At 36.9% G+C, this 27,076-nt stretch overlaps 3 protein-coding genes across 8 annotated transcripts; 1 reads left to right on the top strand and 2 right to left on the bottom strand.

Moving 5' to 3' along the window:
• The first annotated feature begins 4,470 nt into the window (after positions 1-4,470).
• LOC107785587 (O-fucosyltransferase 39) lies at positions 4,471-10,447 on the top strand. Of its 6 annotated transcripts, none has more exons than XM_016606927.2 (11): positions 4,471-4,796; positions 5,203-5,328; positions 6,936-6,998; positions 7,106-7,187; positions 7,322-7,392; positions 7,494-7,582; positions 7,660-7,863; positions 7,957-8,227; positions 8,495-8,722; positions 8,839-9,036; positions 9,948-10,447. In XM_016606927.2, the coding sequence occupies exons 2-11, from the start codon at positions 5,236-5,238 to the stop codon at positions 10,218-10,220; spliced, it is 1,572 nt and encodes a 523-aa protein (XP_016462413.2). In that variant the 5' UTR covers positions 4,471-4,796; positions 5,203-5,235; the 3' UTR covers positions 10,221-10,447. The 6 variants fall into 6 exon arrangements, with proteins under 6 accessions (XP_016462413.2, XP_075080830.1, XP_016462414.2 ...); XM_075224729.1 differs by having other exon boundaries at positions 4,472-4,796; positions 7,325-7,392; XM_016606928.2 differs by having other exon boundaries at positions 4,784-5,008.
• A 676-nt stretch (positions 10,448-11,123) lies between these two features.
• LOC107785589 (mechanosensitive ion channel protein 2, chloroplastic) lies at positions 11,124-19,698 on the bottom strand. The gene is made up of 14 exons (XM_016606930.2): positions 19,550-19,698; positions 18,038-18,274; positions 17,887-17,946; positions 17,294-17,451; positions 16,713-16,836; positions 16,530-16,627; positions 16,323-16,436; positions 14,634-14,694; positions 14,364-14,513; positions 14,108-14,218; positions 13,808-13,975; positions 13,594-13,707; positions 12,666-12,722; positions 11,124-12,330 (listed from the first exon to the last, which is right to left on the bottom strand). The coding sequence occupies exons 2-14, from the start codon at positions 18,122-18,124 to the stop codon at positions 11,374-11,376; spliced, it is 2,259 nt and encodes a 752-aa protein (XP_016462416.1). The 5' UTR covers positions 18,125-18,274; positions 19,550-19,698; the 3' UTR covers positions 11,124-11,373.
• Positions 19,699-20,578: 880 nt separating this feature from the next.
• On the bottom strand, positions 20,579-26,724 carry LOC107785586 (uncharacterized protein At4g38062-like). Its single transcript, XM_075224727.1, has 2 exons — positions 26,571-26,724; positions 20,579-24,443 (listed from the first exon to the last, which is right to left on the bottom strand). Exon 2 carries the CDS (start codon positions 24,408-24,410, stop codon positions 20,703-20,705), a length of 3,708 nt encoding a protein of 1,235 aa, XP_075080828.1. The 5' UTR covers positions 24,411-24,443; positions 26,571-26,724; the 3' UTR covers positions 20,579-20,702.
• Between the last annotated feature and the right edge of the window lie 352 nt (positions 26,725-27,076).

The raw sequence follows: 27,076 nt of genomic DNA, 5'->3' as shown, positions 1-27,076 counted from the left end.
TGAAAAGATCAGCCAGTTGTAAAGATGTAGAAATGTAGTGAAGAGAGATTAGACCAACAACTAGTTTTTCATGAACAAAGTGGCAATCAAATTCTATGTGTTTGGTTCTTTCATGCATGACAAGATTGGATTTCGAGCAATGCTCAAGGTTGCTTGATTGTCACAATATACAGGCACTGGTGAAGATATGAGTAAGCCTGGATCATCAAGCAAGTGCACCAGCCAAGTGACCTCAGCAATAGTAGTGCGCAAGGCCCTATACTCTGCTTCAGCGGAGGATAAAGAGATTGTTTGTTGTTTCTTAGGCTTCCAGCAAATCGGACTACCTCCCAAAGAGATAAAAATCATTAACAAACTTGTAAAAAGAAGGGCATGTTGCCTAGTCAGAATCAAAGAAGACATTCAAGGAGTAATTTGAAGAACTATTGACAAGTAAACTCTTGGCAGGATCAGCAACTAGATACCTCAGAACATGAAGGGCAGCTTTCATGTGAGCGAACTTCGGAGCATGAAAAAATTGACTCAAGCGTTGAACGGAGAAAGATATATCACGTCTTATATGTTGCAAGAAATTGAGCTTCCCTACCAACCTTCTATAAGGTGAAGGATCTGATAATAAATCACTCGAATCAGATGTGAGTTTGATATTCAATTCCAGTGGAGACACAACAGGAAAAACGGAGGAACAATAAAATTCAGCAATCAACTCCTTGGTGAATTTATGTTGGTTAATAAGAAACCCTTGAGGACACCTCTAGCCCCCAAAAAATAATGCACCTGATCAAGATCTTTTATCTTAAACTAATTATCAAGAAAAGACTTAAAAACTCCATTTCGGAGATATCATCCCCAACTAATAAGATGTCATCCACATATACCGCAAAGATGACAATGAAATGGGTTAACGATTTAATAAAGAGTGAGCAATCATTCATACTGGACTTGAAACCTCTGGATAAAAAGGGCAATGGACAACTTTGCTAGCCATTATCGGGAGGCTTGCTTGAGCCCATATAAAGACTTTTTCAGCTTGCATACCAATGGAGAACCAGAATTAGAATGACAAGAGATTAACATGCCACGTGGAATCTTCATATACACCTCCTCGGACAAATCACCAGGAGAAAAGCATTGTTGACATCTAATTGTCGAATGGTCTAGGTGTGCTTGGCAGCAAAGGCAAGCAGACACTTAATAGTAGTAAATTTAATGACAGGGGAGAAGGTCTCATTGTAGCCAATCCCAGTTTTTGGAGTGTCATCACGAATAAGAAATCGAGCCTTGTACCTTTCAATACTGCCATCAAATTTCTATTTGACTATGTAAACTCACTTACAATAGATAACTTTCTTCCCAGCTGGAAGAGAAACAATGTCCTAAATCTGATTTGCATCCACAACTTGAAATTCCTTTAACATAGCTTTTTGCCATGCAGGATTAGAAATAATGTGCTGGTAATGTTGAGTCTCAAATATGCAAGATGTAGGGATTAGATCCTTGGAGTTAGAGGTAAATGAAAGGGGCGCAGAGTCACAAACATAATATTGAAGATAGGAAAGGGGATGTGAAATCTTAATTAACTTTCTAGTATCAGAAACTGAAGTAGAGGGGGGAGGGATACAAATAGGAGAAGGAATAGAAGGTGAAGGGGATAGATCTAGAATAAAGTCAGAAGGAATAGAAGAATAACTAGCATAACCCCTGGGGTGTCATAGGGATATAGGTAAAGCAGATGAGATTGATTTATGGCAATAGCCGAGGAAGAAGACGATGAACCAGTCATACTTACTTCACGCAATCACACACTAATACTGTGAGTAGCAATGTGAAGGTAAATCCAGCACAACAAGTAACGAGGACGCAAAACTACACTAATATAGTACTCAAAATAGGAAAATTTGAGAGAAAGAGAAGTATCACCACTATGCGAAGACGAGATATGAAATAAAACCCTACCTCCAATTCCGACGAACCAGTAGTGAATTCAGAAAATTGCCGCCACAAAATCACGTTTTTGAGTGCACAAAATCATGAACAAGCTCAAAATTCAGCTTTGAACGGAGAATGAATGGAAACGCCAATCACTAGAGATGAAAAGATCGCCGAAAGATGAAATGAAACGACCACAAAAAAAAATCACCATGATTGTGGAGAGGACGATGTAGATATCCATGATTTGCTCTGATACCATGTCAAATTGAATGATCCGCAAGCAAAATGAATGATTTCTAGAATGGAAATCGTGATTCGAAAGAGAGAAGAGAGAGCAAGAGACAGAAAATTCTGGACACATATATTTTATTATTTGATCAGTTTTCTGAAATGTACAAAGTCTCCACTTTTATATCCTCCGAAAATAAAATAATAAAATAGAAAAATAAAAATACAATTACATATCTGATTTACAGCTAACTATATTGAGTTACAACTAGCTACACTATGTTGGGCTTGATATTGTGTCTAGGGTCTAAAACTGATCCTCTATCGCTAACACAAGAACAATCAAAATAAGGGCTAACTAACAAGGATTATGATAAAGTAATAATTATTCCTTCATTTTTAATGAAATGTTTTAGATTCGATTTTGGGTAATTCTTCAATGCAAAATTTCTTGATGCGACTCTAAATTTGATCGGATCCTAACATACATTCCTTACCGGGGAAAAAATAGAAATAACTAGATTTACAATTGGTAACTGAAAAATAGCCACAGTTTTAAAAGTAATTGAAATTTAGCACTTTTTATGTAAAGAAAAAATCTGAACAAAAACACCGTTAAAATTCAAAAATATTCCTACATAATATGCCGGTGTTCAAATTTTTTACATATGAGATTTCAGTATAATGTGCTGGAGTTCCAACATACTATGCTAGAAGTTATACATAGGAACTCCATAATCCAGCCTATTGTTAGTACTCTGCCACTTTGGGCTTGACTTGACAACGAGAGTGTTGTCATGGGGCATCATGAGTGTTGCCAAGCTAAGGTGCACGAGCTAGAACCAAGGCAAAATGGGAAACGGGCAAGTGGTGGCCAAGGCTTTGAGGGAGGCAAGGCAGCTGGGCAAGGGCTTGATAATGAGATACGAGTTGAGGGTAACACTTGATCATGGCAAAAGCATCAAGTCATGGGGTAGTGATGCAAAGGCAAGGCAAAAGCGAAGTGGGCAAAAACAAGCTAAGTGCAAATGACATGCGCAAGGCAGACTTGTTATGATATTGGGGCACGACAAAGGGCAAAATGCGGCTGCAATGCACCTGAGAACAAGGCATTGGCGCTTGATTCAAGATGGGCAGCAAGTTCCAGCGTTGACAAAGTCAAAGGCAGTTACAAGGCACATGCTGTGCACTTGACGGTGATTGGCTTATTACTCAAATCTGGCAGGTTATGATAGCACCTTTTTGTGGCCATGTTTTCACTATATTAGCATGATCTACATGATCCTAGTAGTTGGGGATGTCAACTATACTAGGCTAAAATAGTGAGTTGTGTGGGATAAATGTCCAAGCCTAAGTGTGACAAGTGTAAAGGCAAAGGGCTGTCACATGTATTATAAATATTCAACACCCTTATGCTTGTGGAAAAGAGAGAAAAGCATGTAAGAGTGCATGTTTGAGTTATGAAAGAGTTCATAAGTCTGTTTTCAAGAGTGAAAACACCTAAGACTAAGAGTAGTCTTGCGAGAAAATTTGAGGGTCAAGAGTGATCTTCTTGTACACGGCATTATACTTCGAGTTGAGTTTCTTTGTATGCTCGAGTTAAATACAAAGTTGGGAAAATTTTTTCCTATATATTGTGCCTTGTGTTCTTGTTTATTTTCTGTTGACTTCACTTAAATTCGTTGCCCAAATCATTCCTAAACTTACTACGTTGAAACTGCCTAAAAATATTTTAAATCCAAAGTTGCTATAATTTTGGCTAAGTATTGTGAGAAGGCTGAAGTTGGGCGTGAGGCCTGGCTTCCGCACAGGCTGGTTTTGGCGCACAAAAATCAGCCCCGTAATATCTATTATGTTGGACTTTTCGTGTGTTGGAGTTCAAATATTTTTGTGCTGAAAATTTATATGCAAAAGTTTCATAATCCAATATATTATGTTGGAATTTTCCGTATTTTAGTAAAACAGTAACTAATTTATCAATAACTTATAAAACGTTCGTTATTTTTTGATTATCCGTACTATGCTATTTTCACATCCAAAACGAATGGAAAACCAAAAAAAGGTAAGGGGCTCAAAAGCCTTCCCTCAACCTATTCACCACTAAAAAAAACTTAGTACTCCGTGAGTCGTGACACAAACCCCACCACGCAACCTCCTCTAAAAATTAGAAAACTGTAGCAAAGCAAAGTGTCGGTGGCTCAGCACCTAATTGCCAATTTGCCATTGCCAGCATTATTAGTAGTCACATTAAAAGCACAAATATTTTACTAATAAAGTTTTAAAGTAGTGTCTATCTGTGACATTCACGATAAAGCTAAATCAAGAAAAAGACTCATACCCCACCTCATTTCTTGCCACGTACATAGCGGTGCTCTCCTACCTTTTTATTACTTTCTTTCTTTATTTTCTCCCTCTGATATGAAATGAATCTATCCGTTGTTTCCTGTATTGGGTCTCTGCATTTTTGACGAAGACACCCCCACCCCCAGCATTTACTCCTCACAATCAAGAATTATTAATACTATTGTAGCAGTAAATTAAAATCACTTCAGTGGCAGCTGTAGGGTGCTGTATGCTTCTTTGGTCTTATTATATTTCCTTTCCTTTTACTTTGACGGAAGGAGCTGACGTAACCGGTAAAGTTATTATAGCCGGCTGCATATAATATACCTTTGTGATCTTATCATTTCGTAGGGTCAAGAGGTTACGAGTTTGATTGACCTTTATAATCCGATTTTTTTCGGACCTATATATAACGGAAGTTTAGTACACCGAATTGGCTTATATTTTTTTCCAGCACTTTGATATGTGTTGTTGATTAATAACATATGGAGATTGGTGTCCCCATGTGAGATGCTTTTACTGAGGCTCATAATAATAATGGCCCCTCTTTACTCTTCCTCCTACTGATTCTTTTATTTCTCCTCTTCTTTCTCTCTTTCTTGAAAAAAGACTTCTTTTTTCCTTGCATTCCTTTCTTCTAAGTTCTTTTGAGCATTTTAAGCCAACCCCTTTTCTTTATTTTGCTTTATAATTCATCAGGGGTTGAGCCACAACAGAAGCAGAAACACGAGAATGAGAGGAGGTGCTATAGCTGGTGTTTTTGTGCTTCTTTTGCCTATTTTCTTTGCTAGTCTTTTCAGCCATGCTTCCCCCACCATTCTCAAGGTAATTTTCGTTTATGTTTTTAATCTTTTCTTTAGATTTTGTATCTCTCTCTCTTTTTTTTTTTTTTTTTTTTTTTGTAGTTAGTCACATAGTTATTTAGCTTTGTTGTTTCTTTAATGTGCTTAAAAATGGTAGATGGAGAAAAGGGTGATGGAAAAAGCAGTAAAAATGTAATCTTGATGTGAAACTGGTCGTAGAAAAATGTAATTTTTGTGTTTTTAATCTTTTCTTTAGATTTTGTATCTCTTTTCTTATGAATTACCCACTTAGTTATTTAGCTTTGTTGTTGCTTTAGTGTACCTTTTTTCTTGTTGGTCTTTTGAGATTTGACTACAAATAGTAGATGGAGAAAGAGGGTGAAGGAAATAGCAGTAAAAATGTAATCTTGAAGTGAAAGTGGTTGTAGAAAAAGGTATAGAAAATTTGATGAAAAAACAACAGTAAAAATGTAATCTTGAAGTGAAAGTGGTTGTAGAATAAGGTATTTGAAATTCTGATGAATATTGTCATGTAATGTTTAAATCAATTAAAGAGGGGTGGGGGGTAGGGTTTTAAAAGATTTAGATCTTAGAGTTTGGCATACAGTTTATAATGTAGGTTTAAAGGAGTGGACTTTTCTACCTGAGGGAAGAAAGGATGAAATCTTGAATTTTTGGTGGATATGGCAATTGGGGAAATTTTCTGAATATGGAAATTTGGGTTTTGTTTACTAGCAGTGTGGATAGAAAGTTGAATTTTGTTAGGTGGATTTTGCTGATTTTGTAGTATCTTTTGATATCAAGATCTTTCACAAGGTGAAGCAGTAACTGGCAAAAAAACTATTGTTTTGGTATAATCTCTAAATCTAGCAGTATTTGACTAATTTGTGTTTAAGGAAGGGTTTGGTGAGTCATTGAGCTGGATCTGTTGACTTGGAATTGTTAAGTGTCATTTGTTTAATGGTTTGTTTCAGTATAAGCCTATCTTCATGCCACTTGCATGGTTTTCAGGAATGGGAAGCTTGATTCTGTTGACTGTACAGTCTGTATAGAAGAATTCTTTAGTCAATGAAAAGATCTGATTTTTCGGATAAAATTTATTTGTTTGGTAGATCAACACAGTAGAAGATGTTGCTATTTCCCAAAACTATAATAATAATAATAAATTCTGTTTGGTGGAAGATGATTATATTTCTCTTTCAAAAAGAAGAAAGCATAATTTTCTGGGAAATACATCGCGTAGAGATGCATATCCTAGCCCAAAGAAAAGGAAATAATCATTATTTCTTCCTGTAATCTGATGAACTGAACAATATAATAACTATTTCTATCCATGGTTTTGGCTTCAATCTCAGTTAGTAGTTTGATAATAAAAAGCTTGATTAAATGCTATACCGTGGTTTCTGCCGTTGCTTCCTTGACTGAGGTCTTAAATTTATGCACGACATAAAAGGATTAAAGGGGTAACTAACTTGGGTCTGCAAACTTTTCTGAATAGAACCTAACATGGCTAACTAAGAGAACATAAATATCTAAGCAAATACGAAAGAAGTTGGACTGATCAATGTATCTAGTTTAACTTAAACTCTAGAGAGAAATTTGATTGTATAAGCTTATTTGCATGTGCAGGATTTGAATGCTCCAAAATTCAGGCACTCACGTCTTGCTAAGAGTGCTTTACTACGCCAAACTGTGCGTAAGACCTTATTTATCACATTTCACTTGTTCCTCTTAAATTAACTTCTGTTCTCCTGTCAATGAGTTTTTGTGTCTTGCTTGGTTTCTTCTTCTGTCTTTAGTCCAATGAAGAACAGTCAGAGCTTTGGACGCCTTTGGCGCACCAAGGATGGAAACCTTGTACCGAATCTGATGGTGCCTCCAGTGAGTATCTATGGATCCCGTCTTTTATTACATCTAGTTTTGTGGCTCTTGCTCAGCAATCTCTCAGTTGAGCATCAACTTAATCTTGCTATCTAATTTTCTAATATCTAATTACTGTTCCTTGCACTCTGCAGCAGTACCTGAAAAGTCTGAGGGATACGTTCAAGTGTTCCTTGATGGAGGACTAAATCAACAGAGAATGGGGGTGCGTATCGTATTTCCTTTGTTGATAGTTCCTTTAATGATTTACTCCATCTGTTATCGAATTTGACCCTTCATTACTGACATCTATATTTCTTGGAAAAGATTTGCGATGCAGTTGTCGTTGCCAAAATTCTGAATGCCACACTTGTGATCCCTCAGTTGGAAGTAAATCCTGTTTGGCAAGATTCAAGGTATTTTTTTATATTGCTAATATTGGTTTAGTTTCAACTTTTAAGTATATACAAACTTATCTTCCTCTTTCCTACAGCTCATTCATGGATATCTTTGATGTGGATCACTTCATCAATGTATTGAAAGACGATGTATCTATAGTCAAAGAGTTGCCTGATGAATTCTCTTGGAGCACACGAGAATATTATGGCACAGCTATTCGACCTACAAGAATCAAGACTGCTCCGGTTCATGCTTCAGCAAATTGGTACTTAGAGAATGTTTCACCTGTCCTACAAAGGTTAGTTACAGGATCGATTTCTATTTTCGTCTAGTTGTATGGTAGTCATGTGGCCTATATTAATTCTTAGTATATTATTTTTATATATATCAGTTACGGAATTGCTGCTATAGCGCCATTTTCTCATCGCCTGACGTTCGACAACATGCCCAAATACCTCCAACACCTACGATGTAAAGTCAACTTTCAAGCATTGGCCTTTGTTCCTCATGTCAGACATCTCGGGGATGCCCTTATCAATCGCCTCAGGAATCCTCCTAGTGAAGGCAACATGGTTAGTAACAACTACCTCAGAGAAGTTACCGATCTTAAGCCCAAACAAGGAGCAGGCAAGTTTGCTGTTCTCCACCTTCGCTTCGACAAGGTAAAGTGCCTTCCGTTGTACTGTTATCTGAATTCTAGTGGAATATTGCACTTCTAGCTATGCTGCAATATCTCCCGATTTAATATCAGTACTTCCAGTTTCCTGAAAGATTGGTTTTCCCTTTATGCCTGTTAATGGCAATATATACTCTACTTATTTATTGATGAATTTTTTCTCTCGGTACTCTCTTTTTCTGTATTTTGTACTTGGGCAATTTTATCTCTACTTAAAATGTGGTATTTAAAATTTGACTTGTAATCTCTCCAGGATATGGCAGCTCATTCAGCTTGTGATTTTGGTGGTGGCAAGGCTGAAAATTTGGCTCTAGCTAAATACCGGCAAGTAATTTGGGGAGGAAGGGTCATCAACTCTCAGTTTACTGATGAAGAGTTAAGGAGTCAAGGACGGTGCCCATTGACCCCCGAAGAAGTTGGATTGCTGCTGGCAGCTTTGGGATTCGACAACAGCACTCGCCTATATCTTGCCTCCCATAAGGTGAACACTGAAAGCATTTATAGAATATACTGCCTTTCGTTAAGGTGCTAAAATACTTGAAGAAAAGCCAATATCTTTTGTGTTCTGAAGCTTTTCTTTGTTCATGTTTTTTCTAGGTTTATGGCGGGGAGCGCCGTATTTCGGCCTTGAGAAATTTGTTTCCCCTGATGGAAGACAAAAAGAGCCTTGCATCTTCTGAGGAAAGAGCTCTTATCAAAGGAAAGGCTTCCTTATTGGCTGCAGTTGATTATTATGTTGGCATGCACAGTGATATATTTGTCTCTGCCTCCCCTGGAAATATGCACAACGCGATGGTAAGCACTTAAACTTTTCATCTTCTAGTTTCAGTTTCGCTGCTGTACTGCACTTCAGGAATCTATTTCATAAAATGTAAGGGATAGGTGAATATACTGTGCCACTAAAAAGGTGGTTCTTTAGTTAACAAACTTCATCTTTTAAAGCTCTAGATTACCTTTAAGTTAGTGTCCCAAATATTAACATGTTTGATTAGAAGTAGCTGATAACAAAAACAAAAACAACCTAGTGGAATGCCATAAGTGGGGGGAGGGTTGTGTGTACGCAGGCCTTAGCCCTACCTTGGGAAGGTAGAGATGTTGTTTCTGGTAGACCCTCAGCTCAAAAAAGATAAAAGAAACAGTAGAAACAAGTAGTATCAACAAATGGGCCAGAAATATAATAATAACAATCTCAAAGCCAAAAAATTAAATGGAAAGAAGCGGTAGCAACAATAAGAAGTAACAACAACAAGGTGCTAGAGACCGAAGCGGGAGAAAATAGGAAAACATCATGGAATACTAGCAATCTAAGGCAACAGACTACCATACTAGAAGTAGCTGCTGATGAAGAATCTATTTGGTAAACCAGAAATTACTACTCCCTGTGTTACATTTGATATCATTCTCTCTTCTTTTTAGTCTATTCTGTTTTTTGGAAACAAGTTAACTTTAAACTTCTCATTTTACTGTTACGGATCTACTCCTACAATCAGAGAACCTATAAAACCACAATTTCTTAGGGTACTTTTGGTATGTGCAAAAAGTCCCTTTTCCCCTTATACCTCGTGTCCAGTCAAACATGGCATATAGGTTGTATTCTCTCCCAATCAAACCCAAATTTTGTTTCTATTCACAAAATTTTATGTTTTCTTTATGTATTTTTGTATCCCATGTGGTCCACAGCTAATGAATACACATTGAAATGACAGGTGGGACACAGAACATACAACAATATGAAGACAATAAGGCCAAACATGGCATTATTAGGCCAGCTATTCCTGAATAAGACACTGACTTGGCCTGAGTTTCAAGAATCAGTAGTTGAAGGCCACAAGAACAGACAAGGGCAAATTAGACTTCGCAAACCAAAGCAATCCCTTTATACATATCCTGCTACTGAGATTTTAATGGTTTTGAGATTACCATATAGATCTGTATTGTTTGGACCTCAAATTATTGTTTATTATGCCTATATAATGTAGTTAAATAAGTTGCCACCCCTCTGTTTACTTATAGGAGTATTTATGTGTTACCACGTGAGTTTTACTGTAGGGGTGGAATATGTGTACAATATATGTATTACTCCTATGAAGAGTGCATATACAGATAGTAGTATTCTAGTCTAAACATATTTTACCATGTATGTCAGTTCTGTAGACTATTTAAAATGGTGTTTCATTTTGGTATGTAGAGGTTGATAATTATCAAATGCAGCCAGTGTATTGTATTTTTCTTTGATTGATTTAATGTCCTGCTTAAGTTTCCATTTTGAGGGCTAGTCTTGACAGAACACTGCAATTGTTTCTTTTCAGAGGTGTGTAAATAAATTCTCTGAGTAAATGCAAGAAGAGGTTCTATTTTTCCAAATGATCCGGTAAAGTTGCAGCCATGTGACACGGGTTCGAGCTGTGGAAATAGCCTCTTGCAGAAATGTAAAGTAAGGCTGCGTATAATAGACTCTTGTGGTTCGGTCCTTCGCCGTACCCTGCGCATAACAGGGGGATTCGGCATCTAAAACTTACTATCCAGACTAAATCAAATCCACGCCTCACAGAGTTGATACTCAAATCCTGGACAATAAATATCCATATTAAAAACTCTTGGTTAGGTGTGAAACACAGATTGTGCACAAAAATTATGCATACCAATGTTGAAGGATTTTTGGTTAGAGATACATCACAGGAATGCAGGAATGTGTATTTCGTTAACCAGCAACAACAAAAAAAAAAAAACAGTGAGTTTAGACAAGTGAGGTTTCGGAAAAGTAGTGTGTACGCAGACCATACACCTATGTGCTGCTAACCAACATAAATGAGAAATGACAACTCCTGTGCTGCTAACCAACATAAATGAGAAATGACAGCTCCTATAGAAGTTGCTCGAGCTGGTCAATAACCAAATATTTTGCTACTGCGGTCAAATTGGAAACATACTAATAAATATAATACATACATCCACAACCACTAAACTAACATGATTAAGCCCTATAATTTCTCCATTTTTATACTGGAGTGATCGGCTAAATACTTCACCAACATGGACATCAAGACAACTATCTCAATGTACCTTAAACATCAAATCTGGTAGTGATGACTAAGAATTAGTTTCACACGGTTAGTGAAAACATAGGCAGGGTCAATTGCCAGTAGAGGGCCTTTTGCCTGACTGATCGGGAGCTGCAGAATTAGGGCGATTTGAACGCTGACCATCTTGTTTATCTTTCTCTGCAACGGTAGAAGCATTACTACTACTACTACGGCTAGTAGCCAATTCCTTGGACTCCGTTGGATTTGGTGGCGGCGACATCTCTTCTTCAATTGGAAGAGTTCTCTTCGAACCCTCCAGAGCAACACCAAGAACAATGTTCTCTTCCAATGCAGGTTTTGATGATACAGATGGTTGTGGAGCTGCTGTCCTTTCATCCTCTCGTTTAGATTGTGAAGTAGATGAGACACCGACTGTTTTCTCTCTTACATCTGATGATGGAGAAACTGCAGAATTATCAACTGTATTTCTCTTATCTTGCTTGTTGCTATAGCTGTTCTCTGAGAGATCTTTGGAATCAATAGTTGGTGCTTCTGCAGACTTTGAATCAGCTTTGGAGATAGGTTTTGAGGTGGCTTTCACTGTCACCTTACTCGATTTTGGATCAGACGGTGTTTTAATGTCATCTTTGGTTTCAGTATGTGCCACTTTGTCAACTTTGGGATCAAGTTTCAATTCAGAAATTGGCACATCTTTACCATGAGAGTTAGCTGGAACTGTTTCTTTGACTTTAGAATCAGATGCAGGTCCGCTCTTCGTCTCAACCTTGCTATCAGGTGCCGATTTCGTGGTAGCCTTTTCCTTGGTGTCTTCTTCACCATTCACACGAATTGGTCGACCTTTAGTGCGATCTTCCCCGTTGATCTTATAAGATGGCTCAATCAGTAGCAATGGACGAGTTGATGCTGCTCCACGGTTGAATGCAGAATCATATGGTATGTTTTCCAAGTCAGCATCACTATATATTTTCTGAACCGTACGGATGGGAGTGGCAAGCCGAGCTCGGTGATGTCGAATGACTCTGAGAAGATCTAACAAAATAGCTTCCTAAAATCATCCAAGAAAAAAGAAAAGTCAAATCTAAATGAGCAAATTTCCAAACAAAACCGACTGGCAATAAAGAAGCATCTTTCCTGAAATTAAATGACCATTTAACAAGTAGGTGCCAACTTTCATCTCATCAATTACTTGTTTTTTTTGGGAGCGGGGCATGGGAGGGTTGCGGATGGATCAGTTTACTGTTTAAATACTAAAGTTACAGAAAGCAGTGGCTTCAAACTGAGGATGGATCATTTACAGTTTTACAAAATACTCTGGATTATAGAAATTCTTGCATAGAGGATTCCTTAAAAAAAGTAAGTTGTAGCAGGATCTTCCCTCACCTTGACACACAAGTATTCTTCGAAGTGTGACGTCTTGACAAAGCAGGATATCAAGATCTGCAGCAAAAAATGAAGCAGATATTTAAGAGTGAAAAAGAACCACCAACTGAATAACATTTCAAGAATGTCAAGCAACATTTCGTGAGAGAGAGACAGACCGAGACAGAGAACATCTCGAACAGCATAAATGCCCTGTCCTTGAGTGTTCTGAGTCTCTCACTTACCTAACCGATGTAAACACACACGCACACAGCAAACAACAATTGGTGCCGTACGCTAAATGGATGGGTCAGCCATAACTCCAAGTGATAGCTGATAGAAAGCAGGCAAGCAGGGTGACTAGTTTCAACTGGACCATGATCTTAAGGTCTCAATGCTATAAATGGTTTTTTGCTTTTAGCAAATGGAAAGGCCATCAATTTGATAATATTCACACACTAAAGGTAAACTGGTCTTGAGGTATGGTGCACTTATAGAATGGTCTCACTGATACCGATAAAGCATGTCTTCAGTAAGTTGGCATAAATTAGTGTGCCTTGAGTTTACACATTTTGCTTACTTTCTAAGTATCCTATTTGGCAGCTGCAATAGAATCGTTTAGTTTGGAAGGATAAACAGCCCTACTTCTTCGCCAAAACAGTCTACCAACTTCAATCAAGATACAATTCTAGTCCCTTGTATCGGAAAAGAACCAAAGCAGCAGCCACGGTTTATGGAAAACCAAATTTACTCTAAATCAAGTAAATTTGGAAGCAGACCTGAGGCGGGTACTCTTACATCCGAGAGATAAGAATTTAGCACCCAAGATAATTTCCAAAACAAACTGGTCAGAAAAACATGTAGTTAAAGCAGCATTTGCACTGATAACGAATTAACGACAATCCATCCAAAAGTCACAACATATTAATGCTCAAATATTGACACTAACCAACAGGGCTTGATTTTCAGGGTTGACGTTCTCCAGGAATACTCTTCTGTGCAACCTCTGTTGCTCAACTTGGGGATTCTTCGCCAAAACTTTGCGCATGTCAGCTACAATATTCTACAGGAAAAAAAAAGTCATGATAGCATTGAAATCAAACATCAATAGTGTAACTTATTTTTCTGTATTATGTTGGAGACGAGGATAAAGTAATGCTCACATTTATCTTACTGACATCCAAATGACTGATGGCTAGGTGAGTTTTAATACGCCAATGAGTTTTCTGAGTCAGATTTCTGACAACATTAACCGTAAACTTGTGGTTTGGAATGTGAACAGCTTCTCGATCCTCGCCTCTTATGATTGTGGGGGACCACCAGCCCACATGCTGCGAAAAACAGATATAGAAATTTGTATGAATCGTGGTAAAGTTAATAGAGAATGCTAGAGGAAAAAGCTCATTCATTCTTCTGATCTCAAACATTAAAAGCAGGGTTGTCCCTCAAGAGCAAGTTCATACCTCAACTGTGCCAGAAACTTCATAGCCTTCAATCTTGGTTTGAATCCATTCATTAAGGACAAATGGACGTGTGGCATGGATCATGATGCTTGAAAGAAAATTCGTGAATATCTGATAACAACAAAATCAGAAGAGTTATTGCATCACCATCTTGATCAAAGTCGAACAAGAGCTATAAACTATAAACTGCATTTTCCATGCCTAGACGAAGATGAGCTTGAATATTGGTTACAGCAAGATAAACCGAGAAACAGACCTCACGTCCAGCAAGTGTCAGCAAGACAGTACCAAGTCCTCCCGCAGTTAACCATTTCTGTGTAGAGAAACCTAGCAACTCCATGAACAATGACGCAGCTGCGACCCAGACTGCAGTATACACAGCTCTACCAGCAAATTGGAAGCCCATCTGCCAAGAAGCAAGAGACCCTTATATGTACAATGTATACCAATTGAGACTAACAATAATTACTTTCATCAAAAGTAAACAAAATATTAAATGACACTAACAAATCCAATAGGTGCTTACATTTCTAGTATCATTTGCATCACTTGTCTCCATGAATAACTTCTGTGCTTGTTGAATAACACTGCATTCAATCATTCAAGGCTTACTCTTAAGAAGATACAACAAACAGCTATTAGTGAAGCAAAAAATTACACTGGTATAAATAAATTTTAACTGCAGGAGAACAGAGAACACTGAAGGGTGATGTATAAGGAAAATAATCATGGTATATAATTTGGTATAAGTTTCTCCATTGTTTGGTTTGTAATTTGAATCATGCATAACTTAATGCACCATATACCACCAACAACATGGAATAACTTATCCATGTATACCTTATATATGGATAAAGCACCAAAAGGACGAAACTACCCTTGTCTTTTTCCTACAAGCCAATGAAGGTCAAGCATCCAAGGGTATAATTGTAAACTTATTGCTTTTTAATTTAAAAAATAAACAAATATTTTAAATGATAGCTTGTATATCCAATTTAGTGCAATAAACCCAACACCCAACAAGAAGCAATCCACGTATTATTAATCCCTACATAACTAATCCCTGCATTACAATCCCCGTATAACTTGTCTTCGAACCAAATGACCTCTGCGTGCTAACATATTTCCAATCTCATACAGAAAAAAGACATTAAAGCAGGTGATCCGCTGATCCCAAGTGCTGTAGTATAGTCAATACAGTTACATGTATTAAATAGAGAATTTAATTGGAGCGAAGTTTGGATATTAAGGCACTTATTAAGCAGCATTACAGCTTTACCAAAATGGTATTATCAAATTCGTGATTATTGTAAAATAACTAACATCCAGTTTAGTAACAAAATAGTACAAGAAAGCTTAAGAAATGCTCCTACAGCAATGTAAGAGGCTTTTTGCTCTCTAATCTGTTCCAGTTTCTGTCCTAGCTCTCCATATCTAAGATATTAAACAAATACAGAATACTGCTACTTTATCTCATGCTAGTCTTGAGTCACAATTTAGCAAAGTATCCCTCTTTTTAAACACACATCTTATCGTTTCCGATATACTGTATATCTATATAATGTATATTCCAAAACTTTCTTCACTTGATCTCGCTGCAAGTTAATGCAGTCATCTAACTAGAAGGGAGTAGAAAATGGAAGCACAAGACACAAGCCAACATATGGACAACTGTTTAACCAATTGCAATATGACAGTCCAAGTAGACAACATTAACACAAAAATCACTAGAAACCTTAGCATTACCTCACAGATTTTAGTACACTCATGATTTCTTTATAAAGTCTCACAAAATGTCTTCTGCTCTAATTTTTTTAATTTTATGTTTTCATATCTCATCATCAAATTTTGTACAAGATTAGTAGGTTGAAGAAGTTTTATTTAAAAATAAGTCGTATTAAAGACAAGATACACTTGGAACCATAAGTTCAAAATATTTTGATTTTCGAGCATAGGTTTGACTGCCCTAACTATGGCGGAATATTTCCGATATGTTAATGAACAAGACGTACTTCTATCAAATGATAATATCTTCCGATTTTTTCTGAGTGATTAGAAGAGAAAAAATTTGGGTCAAAGAAAATGCCATTTTGGAGCTTTATCAACACTATGCTTGTTCGATTCCCATTGTTCACCCATAATTCATAAATATTAGTAATAGATAGATGATTGGCTACAAAGGGATTCTTTTAAGATCTTCAGAAACCACACTTACCTGGACAAACAATATGCAAAGGCTAGCACAGTAGACAAAGATTTTATAAAATTCAGAAGTCGTTGTTTAACAATTTGACTAGCTTCTGTGGGTAGCACCATGGGTTCCAATGCTCTGTAAGAAATATATTTCATGCATCAGCTTGCCATCAAGAAGTATATCAGTCAACGGGAGGGAAAGATACATGCTTGCATTGAATGACCTAACCTGCAGACAAGCATTGCCCCAGTCCACAACAGCAAAGGTTGAAGATAAAAGGTCGTTACATGATATGTACCACTCTTTCCCCAGCTGTTATCGCTCTTCTGCAGCGTAATCAGACAATATTGTCAAACCGAAAAAGCCAAAGAGGGATACATAGAAAGAAACAGAACTAAAACATACTCATACATGGAGGAGTATGTTTCTACTTTGACGCAGTAGCGGCGCAAGACCCCAAATTGCAAAAGCAAGGATTCCAATTGCTGGAAGCAACTTAAGCATAAGTGGGCTGCCTTGTAAGCTATTGTATGACCTGCATGTATCAACAATAAGCTTCTTAATTAAGATTTTAAGAGGAAACAATATAAGCTATGTTAAACAAGTAAACAGGGTGAAATCTGGCTGCTGCTACTAAAGCACATGCTCATATGAGTTGAAATTGTGCATAAAGACACTATTGCTTTCTCCTCAAAATCAGCAGGCGGACCTCATCCTATTTACAATAGTTTGAAAACCATTATAACACACCAAAACTCAACTTCAATATGATTATATCCAGAAAAAGTAAAGGGTTCCGCCACATGATGTACGTGCTTCTTTAACTTAATATAGCATATAGCAATCCTCCTTCTAATTCAACGTTCTTCAAACTATCCTCATCTAATCTTAAATTTCATTTTTTCATCTTAACACAAATCTGTATTTATGCAGGTACATATAGAAAATGATATATGCATAATCTTGCATGATTGAATACAAACGAGGATTACCTTTTCAGTATAATAGCAGCATTCTTTACAGAAGAAATGTCAAAAGCTTGCTCTGGTTTTAGGAAAGAATTACACTTGAACGAATGGCTTCTATATGGGAGCACATGTTTCTTCACTTGCAATCCTCTTACGTGATGGATACTCCAAGAGTCCTGCCGCTGAAGATGTAATAAAACAGAAAACTTAGCGAGTTTAGATTAAATTTCAGAACCCCTGATCCTCTTTATTCAAGCATGTTACCACGACAGAATAACAGAGAAGATATCAACAAGGAAAAAGCATAAGCACATTATTTGCATAGATTACACTATCCAACGAAATAATACCCATAGAACTAATTCTTTTACATGTTTACAAGATTGCCACCTCGTTTTTCTCTTGGAGTTTTCCTTTCTTTCTTTTAACCAGGATAATGAAGGCAAAGCGACAAAGAGTTTCTATAAAATGAGATAAATAAGGCAGTGTTTCCAACGCAATCCTCAGTAAGAACAGTACGGGCAAGGGAAGAGAGAGGGAGAAGGAAGTTAAACACAATTTACACCAATCTTTCTGTTATCCAAAGAAGTCATCCATGTGCAATCAAAAGTCCTTACCGATGATAAAGATGACAAACTCGTGCAGCAAGAACGCCAACTGCTCCTTCCTATTGTATTCTATAAGGAAGTAAGTCCGACTAATTCAAATGATATGGTAAAAAGAATTAGTGATGCGGGAAAAAAAAACATAAGCAAGTCGGGAAGGTACCTGTACAGGTGAATATTTCTTAAGGCGCTCATGGTTCTTGCAAGTCCCTAAATAATGAGACAATTGCAAAGAACCAGCAGCAGCCATTATTGGACAAACCTAAGCAGACAATTAACTATCAATGGCAGCATATAAGATAAATAGGTTACTCCACATTCATCAAGAGTCTTTCTAACAGCAAAATAAGTATATCAAAATTGATGATTCCCCCACAACCTCTACTTCTCTTGGAAAAATCTGCAAAACCCAGAATTGAAAACATCATCAGTAGGGGTGTTCGTGGTTCGGTTTCGATCGGTTTTTCCAGAAACCAAACCAAGTAAGTCAGTTTTTCAAATATTAGAACCAAACCAAACCAATTAAGTCGTTTTTTTCTCGATTCGGTTTATGTCGGGTTTTGTCGGTTTTTTCTGTTATTTGTCGGTTTTTTCTTAAACATAAGACATACACTACCAAACACATATTCCGGCTACCACATTTTCAACGTAACACTATCAAATCAATTGCCCTTTGAGAAATCTGTTATTTACTAAAATATATTGATGATAATCGAATCAAATAGTGATGAATAATTTAAGGACTCAATTAAAATTATATTTTTTTAACATGAAATGGATTCTTACACTTAACAAAAGAAAACTACCAATCAAACTAGAATATAAAGGTAAGAACTATCCTAAAAGTGCAAACGATTAACATTCACCTTAAAATTTTTGAAACTTTGTATAAAAATATACATATAAATAGGTGTAATAATAAATTTAAAATAGCTACTCCTATAGTCGGTTTGGTTCGGTTTTTTCGGTTATTTTTTAATTAAGACCAAAATCAAACCAAATTTGATCGATTTTTAAAATTCAAAACCAAAACCAAACCAAACCAAAAAGTACCGGTTTTTTTTGGTCGGTTTGGTTTGGTTTTCGTTTTGGTTCGGTTTTTCGGGTTTTTATGAACACAGAATTGAAATTGAATCACTAATGTGCCTTTGGAAGTTGAATTTTAATGAAAAATCAAATCTTTCTAACTGGTTTTTTTCTCTTTAACAGGATAGAAAATTCTAACCTAAAGGAGTTTCTAGTAAAAATTGAAAAGTTATAGCCAGATTGATTTTTTGAAGTAAAATTGAGCAAAAAACCAACTTTCAAAAGGAATAAAGATTAAATAAAACAAAAGTTGAATTTGAACGAAAAATCAAATCTTTTTAACTGGGTAGTTTTCTTTTCTCACAGAATTCAAATTTCTAGCCTAATGGCATTTCCAATAAACTAAAAAGTTATAGCAGGATTGAATTTTTTATGCCAAAGTTGAGCAAAAAAGCCAACTTTGAAAAGGAAAAATAAATAAAAGAAAAGAAAAAAGTTGAATTTGAATGAAAAATCAAATCTTTTTAACTGGGTCTCTTCAAATTTCTAGCCTAATGTCATTTGAAGCAAATTTGAGCAGAAACCCCAACTTTCAAAAGCAAAATAAATAAATAAATAAATTATCAACTTTGAAGATGATGATACTAACCTTGCGAAATTCAGACTCTTAATTGGTGGAATAGAGATGGGGAAAAACCTAAAAATAGAATTTGGACGCGGCAAAACAGCGTCGTATTATAAGGGGTTGCAAGAACAAGAAAATAGCAGAGTATTGTTATTTGGAAAAAAAAAGCTATGAAACAGAAAAGTTGATGGAGCGATATATGGTTTTTACAAAAGTAGGTCCCACAAAGAAAAAATACATTTAATTGAGGCCACGTGGCACATTGGAAATAATATTCCATTATTCCAATGGTGGGTACTGGGTACCAATTAGGGGAATTTGAGGTTGAGGTGCTGAGAAAACACCAAGGTCAATTATAGGATGACACTTCTTGACCAAAAAAAAAAACGAAATTATAGGATGACAATTTGATCTGTTAAATAAAATGGAATTATTTTTAGTGCCGCAATGATAAAATAGATTATTTTTTACTTATATAAGATATTTTTCACTCGTTTACTAACCTGACAATCCATGAATCACTAGGCAGTTTTGCTCTTTAGAAATCAGGGCGATCCTACTAATTTGTTGAAATTTGATGTTGTTTGTTGCTGACATACAATTTTCAAAATAACCACTCTACTCGTGCTAGGAATGCACAATGTAAAAGCATAAAATGAGAATATTTTTACAACTTGTTGATGTGAAATTTGCACAATCAACCCAAGAAACTTTTACTAGATTGGCAGGACGTACGTCATACTTTGAGAATTGGTATTCTTCTTGATCATGGTTACTTATGTTTACAACTCCTACTTTGGTAATTTTAAACTGATAATCCTAAGAATTTTAATGTTCTTCAATATTTGAGTAGCAGTTCCTATCAGAATGTGGAATGCGGATAATGACTGAGAGTACCAAATATTTGCTCATAGAGAAAAGAAGTCACATCTTGGTTCTTCATTTTATTATTATACTTACTTTTTGAAAATGATATTTGATGAGGTAATTTTTTTCTTTTTTATGCTTGGTTGGTGCTGAAAGATAAAGAGAATGGACGATTAGAAGTCAAAATGCAGAGGTAAATGACAGTTTTCCTTGGTTTCTTAAATAAGTAAATAACAAGGATCACTAAAAACTACATTTGTCAAGAAGCTATACAAAAATAACTTCTCTTCCCTATTCTGAATTACACAAGCTAATTGTTGAGAGATCTCAACGGCGATCTATCATCAATAATAGCTTCTAATCTCTTGGTTGGAGTGGAAGGTTGTCGTCTATTTTTATTCTCTTTAACAGGATCAAATTCATTATCCCATTTCAAGTCTGTTTCCAACATACTGCTGTTGTCACAGTTTTGTACCATCCTTTCCAAACTCACACTTAACTGCATATCTTCCTTAGATATAAGGTCGATTCTTTCTGATAATCCCATGAAAGTATCAAGCAACTTGTCCTTGTCTGATGACAATTTATTGACATCGTCAAGAAGCTTCGCCTTTTCTCCATGAAGTTTCTTGATCACAATATCTGAACTTCTTATTTGTTTTTCAAGTCTAAGCTGCAACATATCTATCTCTGATCTTTTCGCTTCTAGCTTAGGTTCAAGTTCTGTCCTTTCTCCAACAGAATCGGACAAATCATTTTCCAACTCAGCAATCACCAAGTTCCCCATCTGTATTTCGATCTCCTTCAGAATCTCAGCTGTTCTCATCTTCTCCCAAGTTTTATGAAACATATCAACCTCTGCTTGCATCTCTGAGAGTCTGACTGAAAATGAGCTAGTTGAACTTTCAAACTCAATTTCCAGTGAGTTAACAAGCTGCTGGAGATCATATATTCTGTGGTCTTTCTCTTCAACAAGCTGGTGGAGGCTCTCCTTCTCATTCTTATGCTTTGTTTCTGCTTCCACTTTTGCTAAAATGGCACCTTCAAGCTCTTTTCTCACCCACTCTTGCTCCAAATACTCCACCTCCTTCTGAAGATCATATATTCTGCGGTCTTTCTCTTCAACAAGCTGGTAGAGGCTCTCTTTCTCGTTCTTATGCTTTGTTTCTGCTTCCACTTTTGCTAAAATGGCACCTTCAAGCTCTTTTCTCACCCACTCTTGCTCCAAATACTCCACCTCCTTCTGAAGATCATATATTCTGCGGTCTTTCTCTTCAACAAGCTGGTAGAGGCTCTCTTTCTCGTTCTTATGCTTTGTTTCTGCTTCCACTTGTGCTAAAATGGCACCTTCAAGCTCTTTTCTCACCCACTCTTGCTCCAAATACTCCACCTCCTTCTGAAGATCCTGAGAGATCGTCTTGTCCTCAACATTAAGCAGTGTTTTTTGTTCCCTTCTCGTGAGTTCCTCGTTCAAGTCAAAGAGCTGCAGCTGGAGTTCATTCACTCTTCTATCTTTTTCTGCTAGCTTGAGTTCAAGGTTTTCTGTCTCTAGTTTGAGGTCAAATTCAACATCGGCTTGGGCAAGGAGGGAGGCTTCTACTTGTCTCCTCATAACCTGGTTTTCTTCCAGGTTGACTTTCAACTTTTCAGCAACAGATTTCCACACCTGCAATTCAAATTCCAGTTCATTTCCTTCACTGAAACTTTCAGCTAGTTCTTCATTTGCTCTATCCAAGGCATCGCGAACTTGTTTCAAGTCACTCTTTGTATGCAATACCTGCTCCTTTAGATGATGTTGAGAAGCAGATGCTTCTTTCAGCATTTTCTTCAGTGTATTAACCTCTCTTTGTAAAGGAAGCTGCTGTTGTTGTTCTTCAGAGTTCAACGACTCGACCTTTTCTGATAGCAGTGCTACCTTTTCACGCTCCTTTTCAAGATCTTTCTGAACTCTAACAAGAGCTTCATTCTTTGTATTCAACTGCGTGATTAGAGTAGAGATATTCTCAACTCCTTCTCTCTTTTCCAGTTCCATTGAAGCATAATCACCAGCAACTCTTTGATGGAGCTCCAAAAACTGAGATTTTAACACTAACAGCATCATCGAAGTCTCCTCATTCTGTAGTGTTAACTGCAGTGTCAGTGATTCACATGTCTCCAACTCCTCTTGAAGTTCAGTTATTAATGTGTCTTTGCTCTGTAATGAAGAATTGCAGCAATCGAGCTCCCACGTAAGTTGCTCCAATTTAGAAGCCCATTCAGCTTCTTTGGTTTTGAGATTACTCAAACAGTCCTTGTGCACCTGCTCCACGCCTTTGAGCTTGTTTCGGAGTTTTGACAAGGAAGAAGAAGAAGCTCCAGCTTCTTGAATTTTCGCTTCCTGGAATTCTTTAAGGGATATCATCAGTTCATGATTTTCTTGCTCTAGCCTCCTGAATTGGTACTCCATTTCCTTGTGAAGTGTATCCCTTGTGCCCAATATGTCTCTTAGATTCGCGATTTCTTTGTCCCTCTGACTTGTCAAGCTCTCAATTGTAGACTTTGATTCCTCATACTCTGCACAGACACTGTCAAAGGATGTTTTAGACTCGGCAAGTTGAACTTCCAGTAGCTTTCTCCTGCTTTCTTCATGAGCTAAAGCCTGATTGCACATCCACAACCGGCTTTCAAGATCTTTCGATATTCTAAGCTGAGAATCTAAATTCAACTGCAGCTTAGAAATCTCATCTAGCAATGTGCATCTCTCCTTTACCCATTCTTTCTCCTCCTCTCGATGTTGTTGCCTGAGTTTTCCATGAGCCTCCTCCAAATGACTGAACTGTTCTTTCTTCCATTTAAGTTGATCGGTGAGCTTCTTGTTTTCCTCCTCCATCTCAAGTAGCACATTACCATGGTGTCTCAGCTCTTTGGATGTGTTCGCTCTGTTCTCAGCTTCAGACGACTTCTTCTGTGAAGATGATAAAAGATCCCTTAGCCCCTCAATCTCTTGTTTGAGAGAACGAATTTGTTGCTCTTGATCCAAATTAGTTGCATTTGCACCATCTAAAGCCAATGCCAGCCCTCTATTATCTTCTTCATATAATCGAAGTTGTTGCCTGAGCTTGCCGTGAGCCTCCTCCAGATGACTGAACTGTTCCTTCTTCCATTTTAGTTGATCGGTGAGCTTCCTGTTTTCCTCCTCCATATCAAGTAGCATATCATCATTGCGTCTCGGCTCTTTGCATCCTTTGGCTCTCTTCTCAGCTTCCGAGGACTTTTTCTGTGAAGCCGATGCAAATTCCCTTAGCCCTTCAACTTCTTTTTTGAGAGAACGAATCTGTTGCTCCTGATCCATATTATTTGAGTTAGCACCATCTAAAGCCAATGCCAGCCCTTTATTCTCTTCTTCACATTTTTGAAGTTGTTGCCTGAGCTTGCCATGAGCCTCCTCCAGATTCATGAACTGTTCCTTCCTCCATTTTAGTTGATCCGCGAGCTTCCTGTTTTCCTCCTCCATATCCAGTAGCATGTCGTTATTGTTTCTCGGCTCTTTGGAGTCTTTGGCTCTCTTCTCAGCTTCCGACGACTTTTTCTTCTGTGAAGCCGATGCAACTTCCCTTAGCCCCTCAATCTCTTGTTTGAGAGAATGAATCTGATGCTCCAAATCCGTATTGGTTGCATTGGCACCATCTAAAGCCAATGCCAACCCTTTATTCTCCTCTTCACATTTCCGAAGCATCTCAGCATAGTCAGCACAAAGCTTATCATTTGTAGAGCTTAGATGCTTGACAGCAGTCTCCTTATCTTTTAATTTCGTCTCAATTGCTTCGTACAGTTGTTTCGTGACAGCAAGTTCATCTTCTTTCCCAGTCAATTCATGAGTGAGCTTCTCTACTTTCAAATTTGCCTCCTGATTCTTGGTTACCAGCTCGTTGTGGGCTCGTTTCAAGTTGTCGCAGAACTCAACTTTACTTTGGTAGTTTTCCCTGAGCTTTTCAATTTCAAGTTTGGCCTCCTCTAGTGCTTCGTGTACTGTTTCCATTTCCTCACTCCACAACTAGATCTACTAAATCACCTGGTTGCAAATAAGAGATAATTCCAGCATCAAAACATGATCTAATTCATAAGTTTATTGCATTCATAAACTGGAATAACTATAATATCAATCTCAAAAAGGATCAGAACTGATACAAACAAACAATCATAAGTTGCATGCATAAACTGGACAAACTATAATATCAATCTCAAAAATGATCAGAACTGAAACAAATAAACTATCACAAGTTTATTGCATGCATAAGCTAGGACATACAAAAACTATCATAAAATCAGAACTAACAACACAACAAAAACAAGAAAACAACAAAAAACCCAGTATAATCCCACAAGTGGGGTCTGGGGAGGTAGTGTACGCAGACCTTACCCCTATCTTGAGTTTAGAGAGGTTGTTTCTGATAGACCCCCGGCTCAAGGAAAGAAGAAAAGAAAGCAGTAGCAATAAACCGTAACAACAACAAGATAATACGAAAACAAACAGAATATTCAACATGTAGTAACAGAGATTTACCAATAATAGAATACAAACTACCATAAGTTTATTGCATACATTAATTGCACATACTATAATCTCAACCTACAAAAAGGTAAAATCTGAAACAAACAAACTGAAGCTGTTGGCAAAAGGTTTTGCATTTACACTGCAGCTTTTGAGTTAAGCTAGAATTTCCAAAAGCAAAAACTATAGGGGCACCAGCTAAGTGTTGATCCCAAACCTCTTACTTCCACGAAAGGCACAGCAAATACATGAATTTAGGCTAGACAGAAAGATATGAAAATTCAGCTCCTTTGAACCTTCCCAAATGTCCAGTTTCCAGTTTAGTGCTGTGCTCTTATAATAAAAATAACATCCTAATAAACTGCCTATAACTAGGTGTTCCTTGTTCACACTCTTTTTCAACAAAAGTCCAAGATTTAGGCTTTTTCTGTGGAATAACATTTCATTTAATCTTTCTACAATGAAATGAATAAAATTGTGTACATCTTCACTCTATAATCATGATCTGGCAGTCTTTACTTATTTCCCCATCCATGGATTTGCACTAAATAATCTACACAAGTAGAAGCAGAGACGGAGCTAGAATTTCAAGTTTATGAGTTTAAGATTCGAATCATTTTAAGTTACAGGGTTTTCAATTAATAATTTATATATATTCAAAGAATTTTTTAAGACAAATATATGGTTCGAACTAAAGCTACTGGGTTTGACCGCACCCGCTTCCGGCACTCTAGCTCCGCCCCGAAGTAGAAGTTTACTCCTTATGTTCCCTTTTACTTGTCATGTTTGCCTTTTACGCACCCTTTAAAAAAATATTAATTAAAAGGACAATTTAACTAACTTACCATTATTTATATCTCAATTTGTTAAGTACTACTTTTGCTTTCACCACATTAGTCTCTCCTCACATTCATTAGAGTACGGATAAAGGTGAAAATATTAATAATTAGTTCTCTCTTGATTTTTCTATGGAATTTACTGGGTTGTTGTCCTTGTAGTTCTCTCTTAATTTTCTAAAATGGCAAGTATTTTGAAGCAATTATTTTTGAAAAACATGACAGCTAAATAGCAACAATTAGCACAACCATGACATAGTTTAATAAAAAGGGCAGGCCGGTGCACTAAACTCCCACTATGTGTGGGGTCCGGAGAAGTATCAGACCATAAGTGTTTATTATACACAGTCTTATCCTGCATTTCTTCAAGAGGTTGTTTCCACGGCTCGAATCTGTGAACTCCTGGTCACATGGCAGCAACTTTACCCGTTACGCCAAGGCTTCCCTTCTAAACTAAAATTAATCACATTCTGGAAGTTCAGAAAGTTCCAGGTTATACAATTACAGACAAAGTTAAAAAATAAAAAATAAAACCTTTAACCTCATTTCCAACATTATACATACATTTATACAATATTACTATCTTATTCAGCCACTTCCACAAAAATCAAAAGCTGTAATTTTTGTCTAATCAACCACCTATTTACAGAATCAAGAGAAAGAAACCAAAAAAAAAAAAAAAAGCTAAAATCCAGTGAATTTATGAATACCCACAAATTAAAAAATCAGCAAGAACTTAAACAGAACAAGATCAAAGCTTTTTGTTGCACTAATCAAGAAATTAAAAAGAATGAAGAAATTAGGTAAATACCTGAAAGTGAGATTTTGGGTTGTATTCCATTCAACAGAAAAAGAGAAATTGGGTTTAAGTTGGAGGTTGAAGAAATTGAATTGATCGGCTTTTTTGTGTTGTTAAAGATGAGGAATGTCAGATAGTAGCCGTTGTGAAACGGAAAGTGTTTTTTTTATAGATTTGAATTTCGTTGACGGGGAAGATTGACGATCGGAATTACCGTTTGTCGCTTAACGCCGTTGGTTTCGGATCTCTTGTTAACTAGCCGTTGCCATCCTAAGCCCAATCTACGTATGGATGGTTTCAGGATTTGGCCCATGAAGTAGAGAGCCCAAATCAGAAACCTAGTGAATTTCATAAAACAATATCTTTTAGTGGTAATTAACATAATAGACTCCTAATATAACTCAACAAATTTAATCAGTTGTTATATTCGAGTGTATTTGACTATATTCATGGCATGAAACATGGAATTATAGCTGGACAGATTATTGTATTCGACTGTATTCACGACGTGAAACAGG

Source organism: Nicotiana tabacum, chromosome 11 (genome assembly GCF_000715075.1).
Source record: "Nicotiana tabacum cultivar K326 chromosome 11, ASM71507v2, whole genome shotgun sequence".
Lineage (NCBI taxonomy): Eukaryota > Viridiplantae > Streptophyta > Magnoliopsida > Solanales > Solanaceae > Nicotiana > Nicotiana tabacum.
Note: the sequence above shows the minus strand (reverse complement) of the source record. Positions and strands in the feature narration are given on the sequence as shown.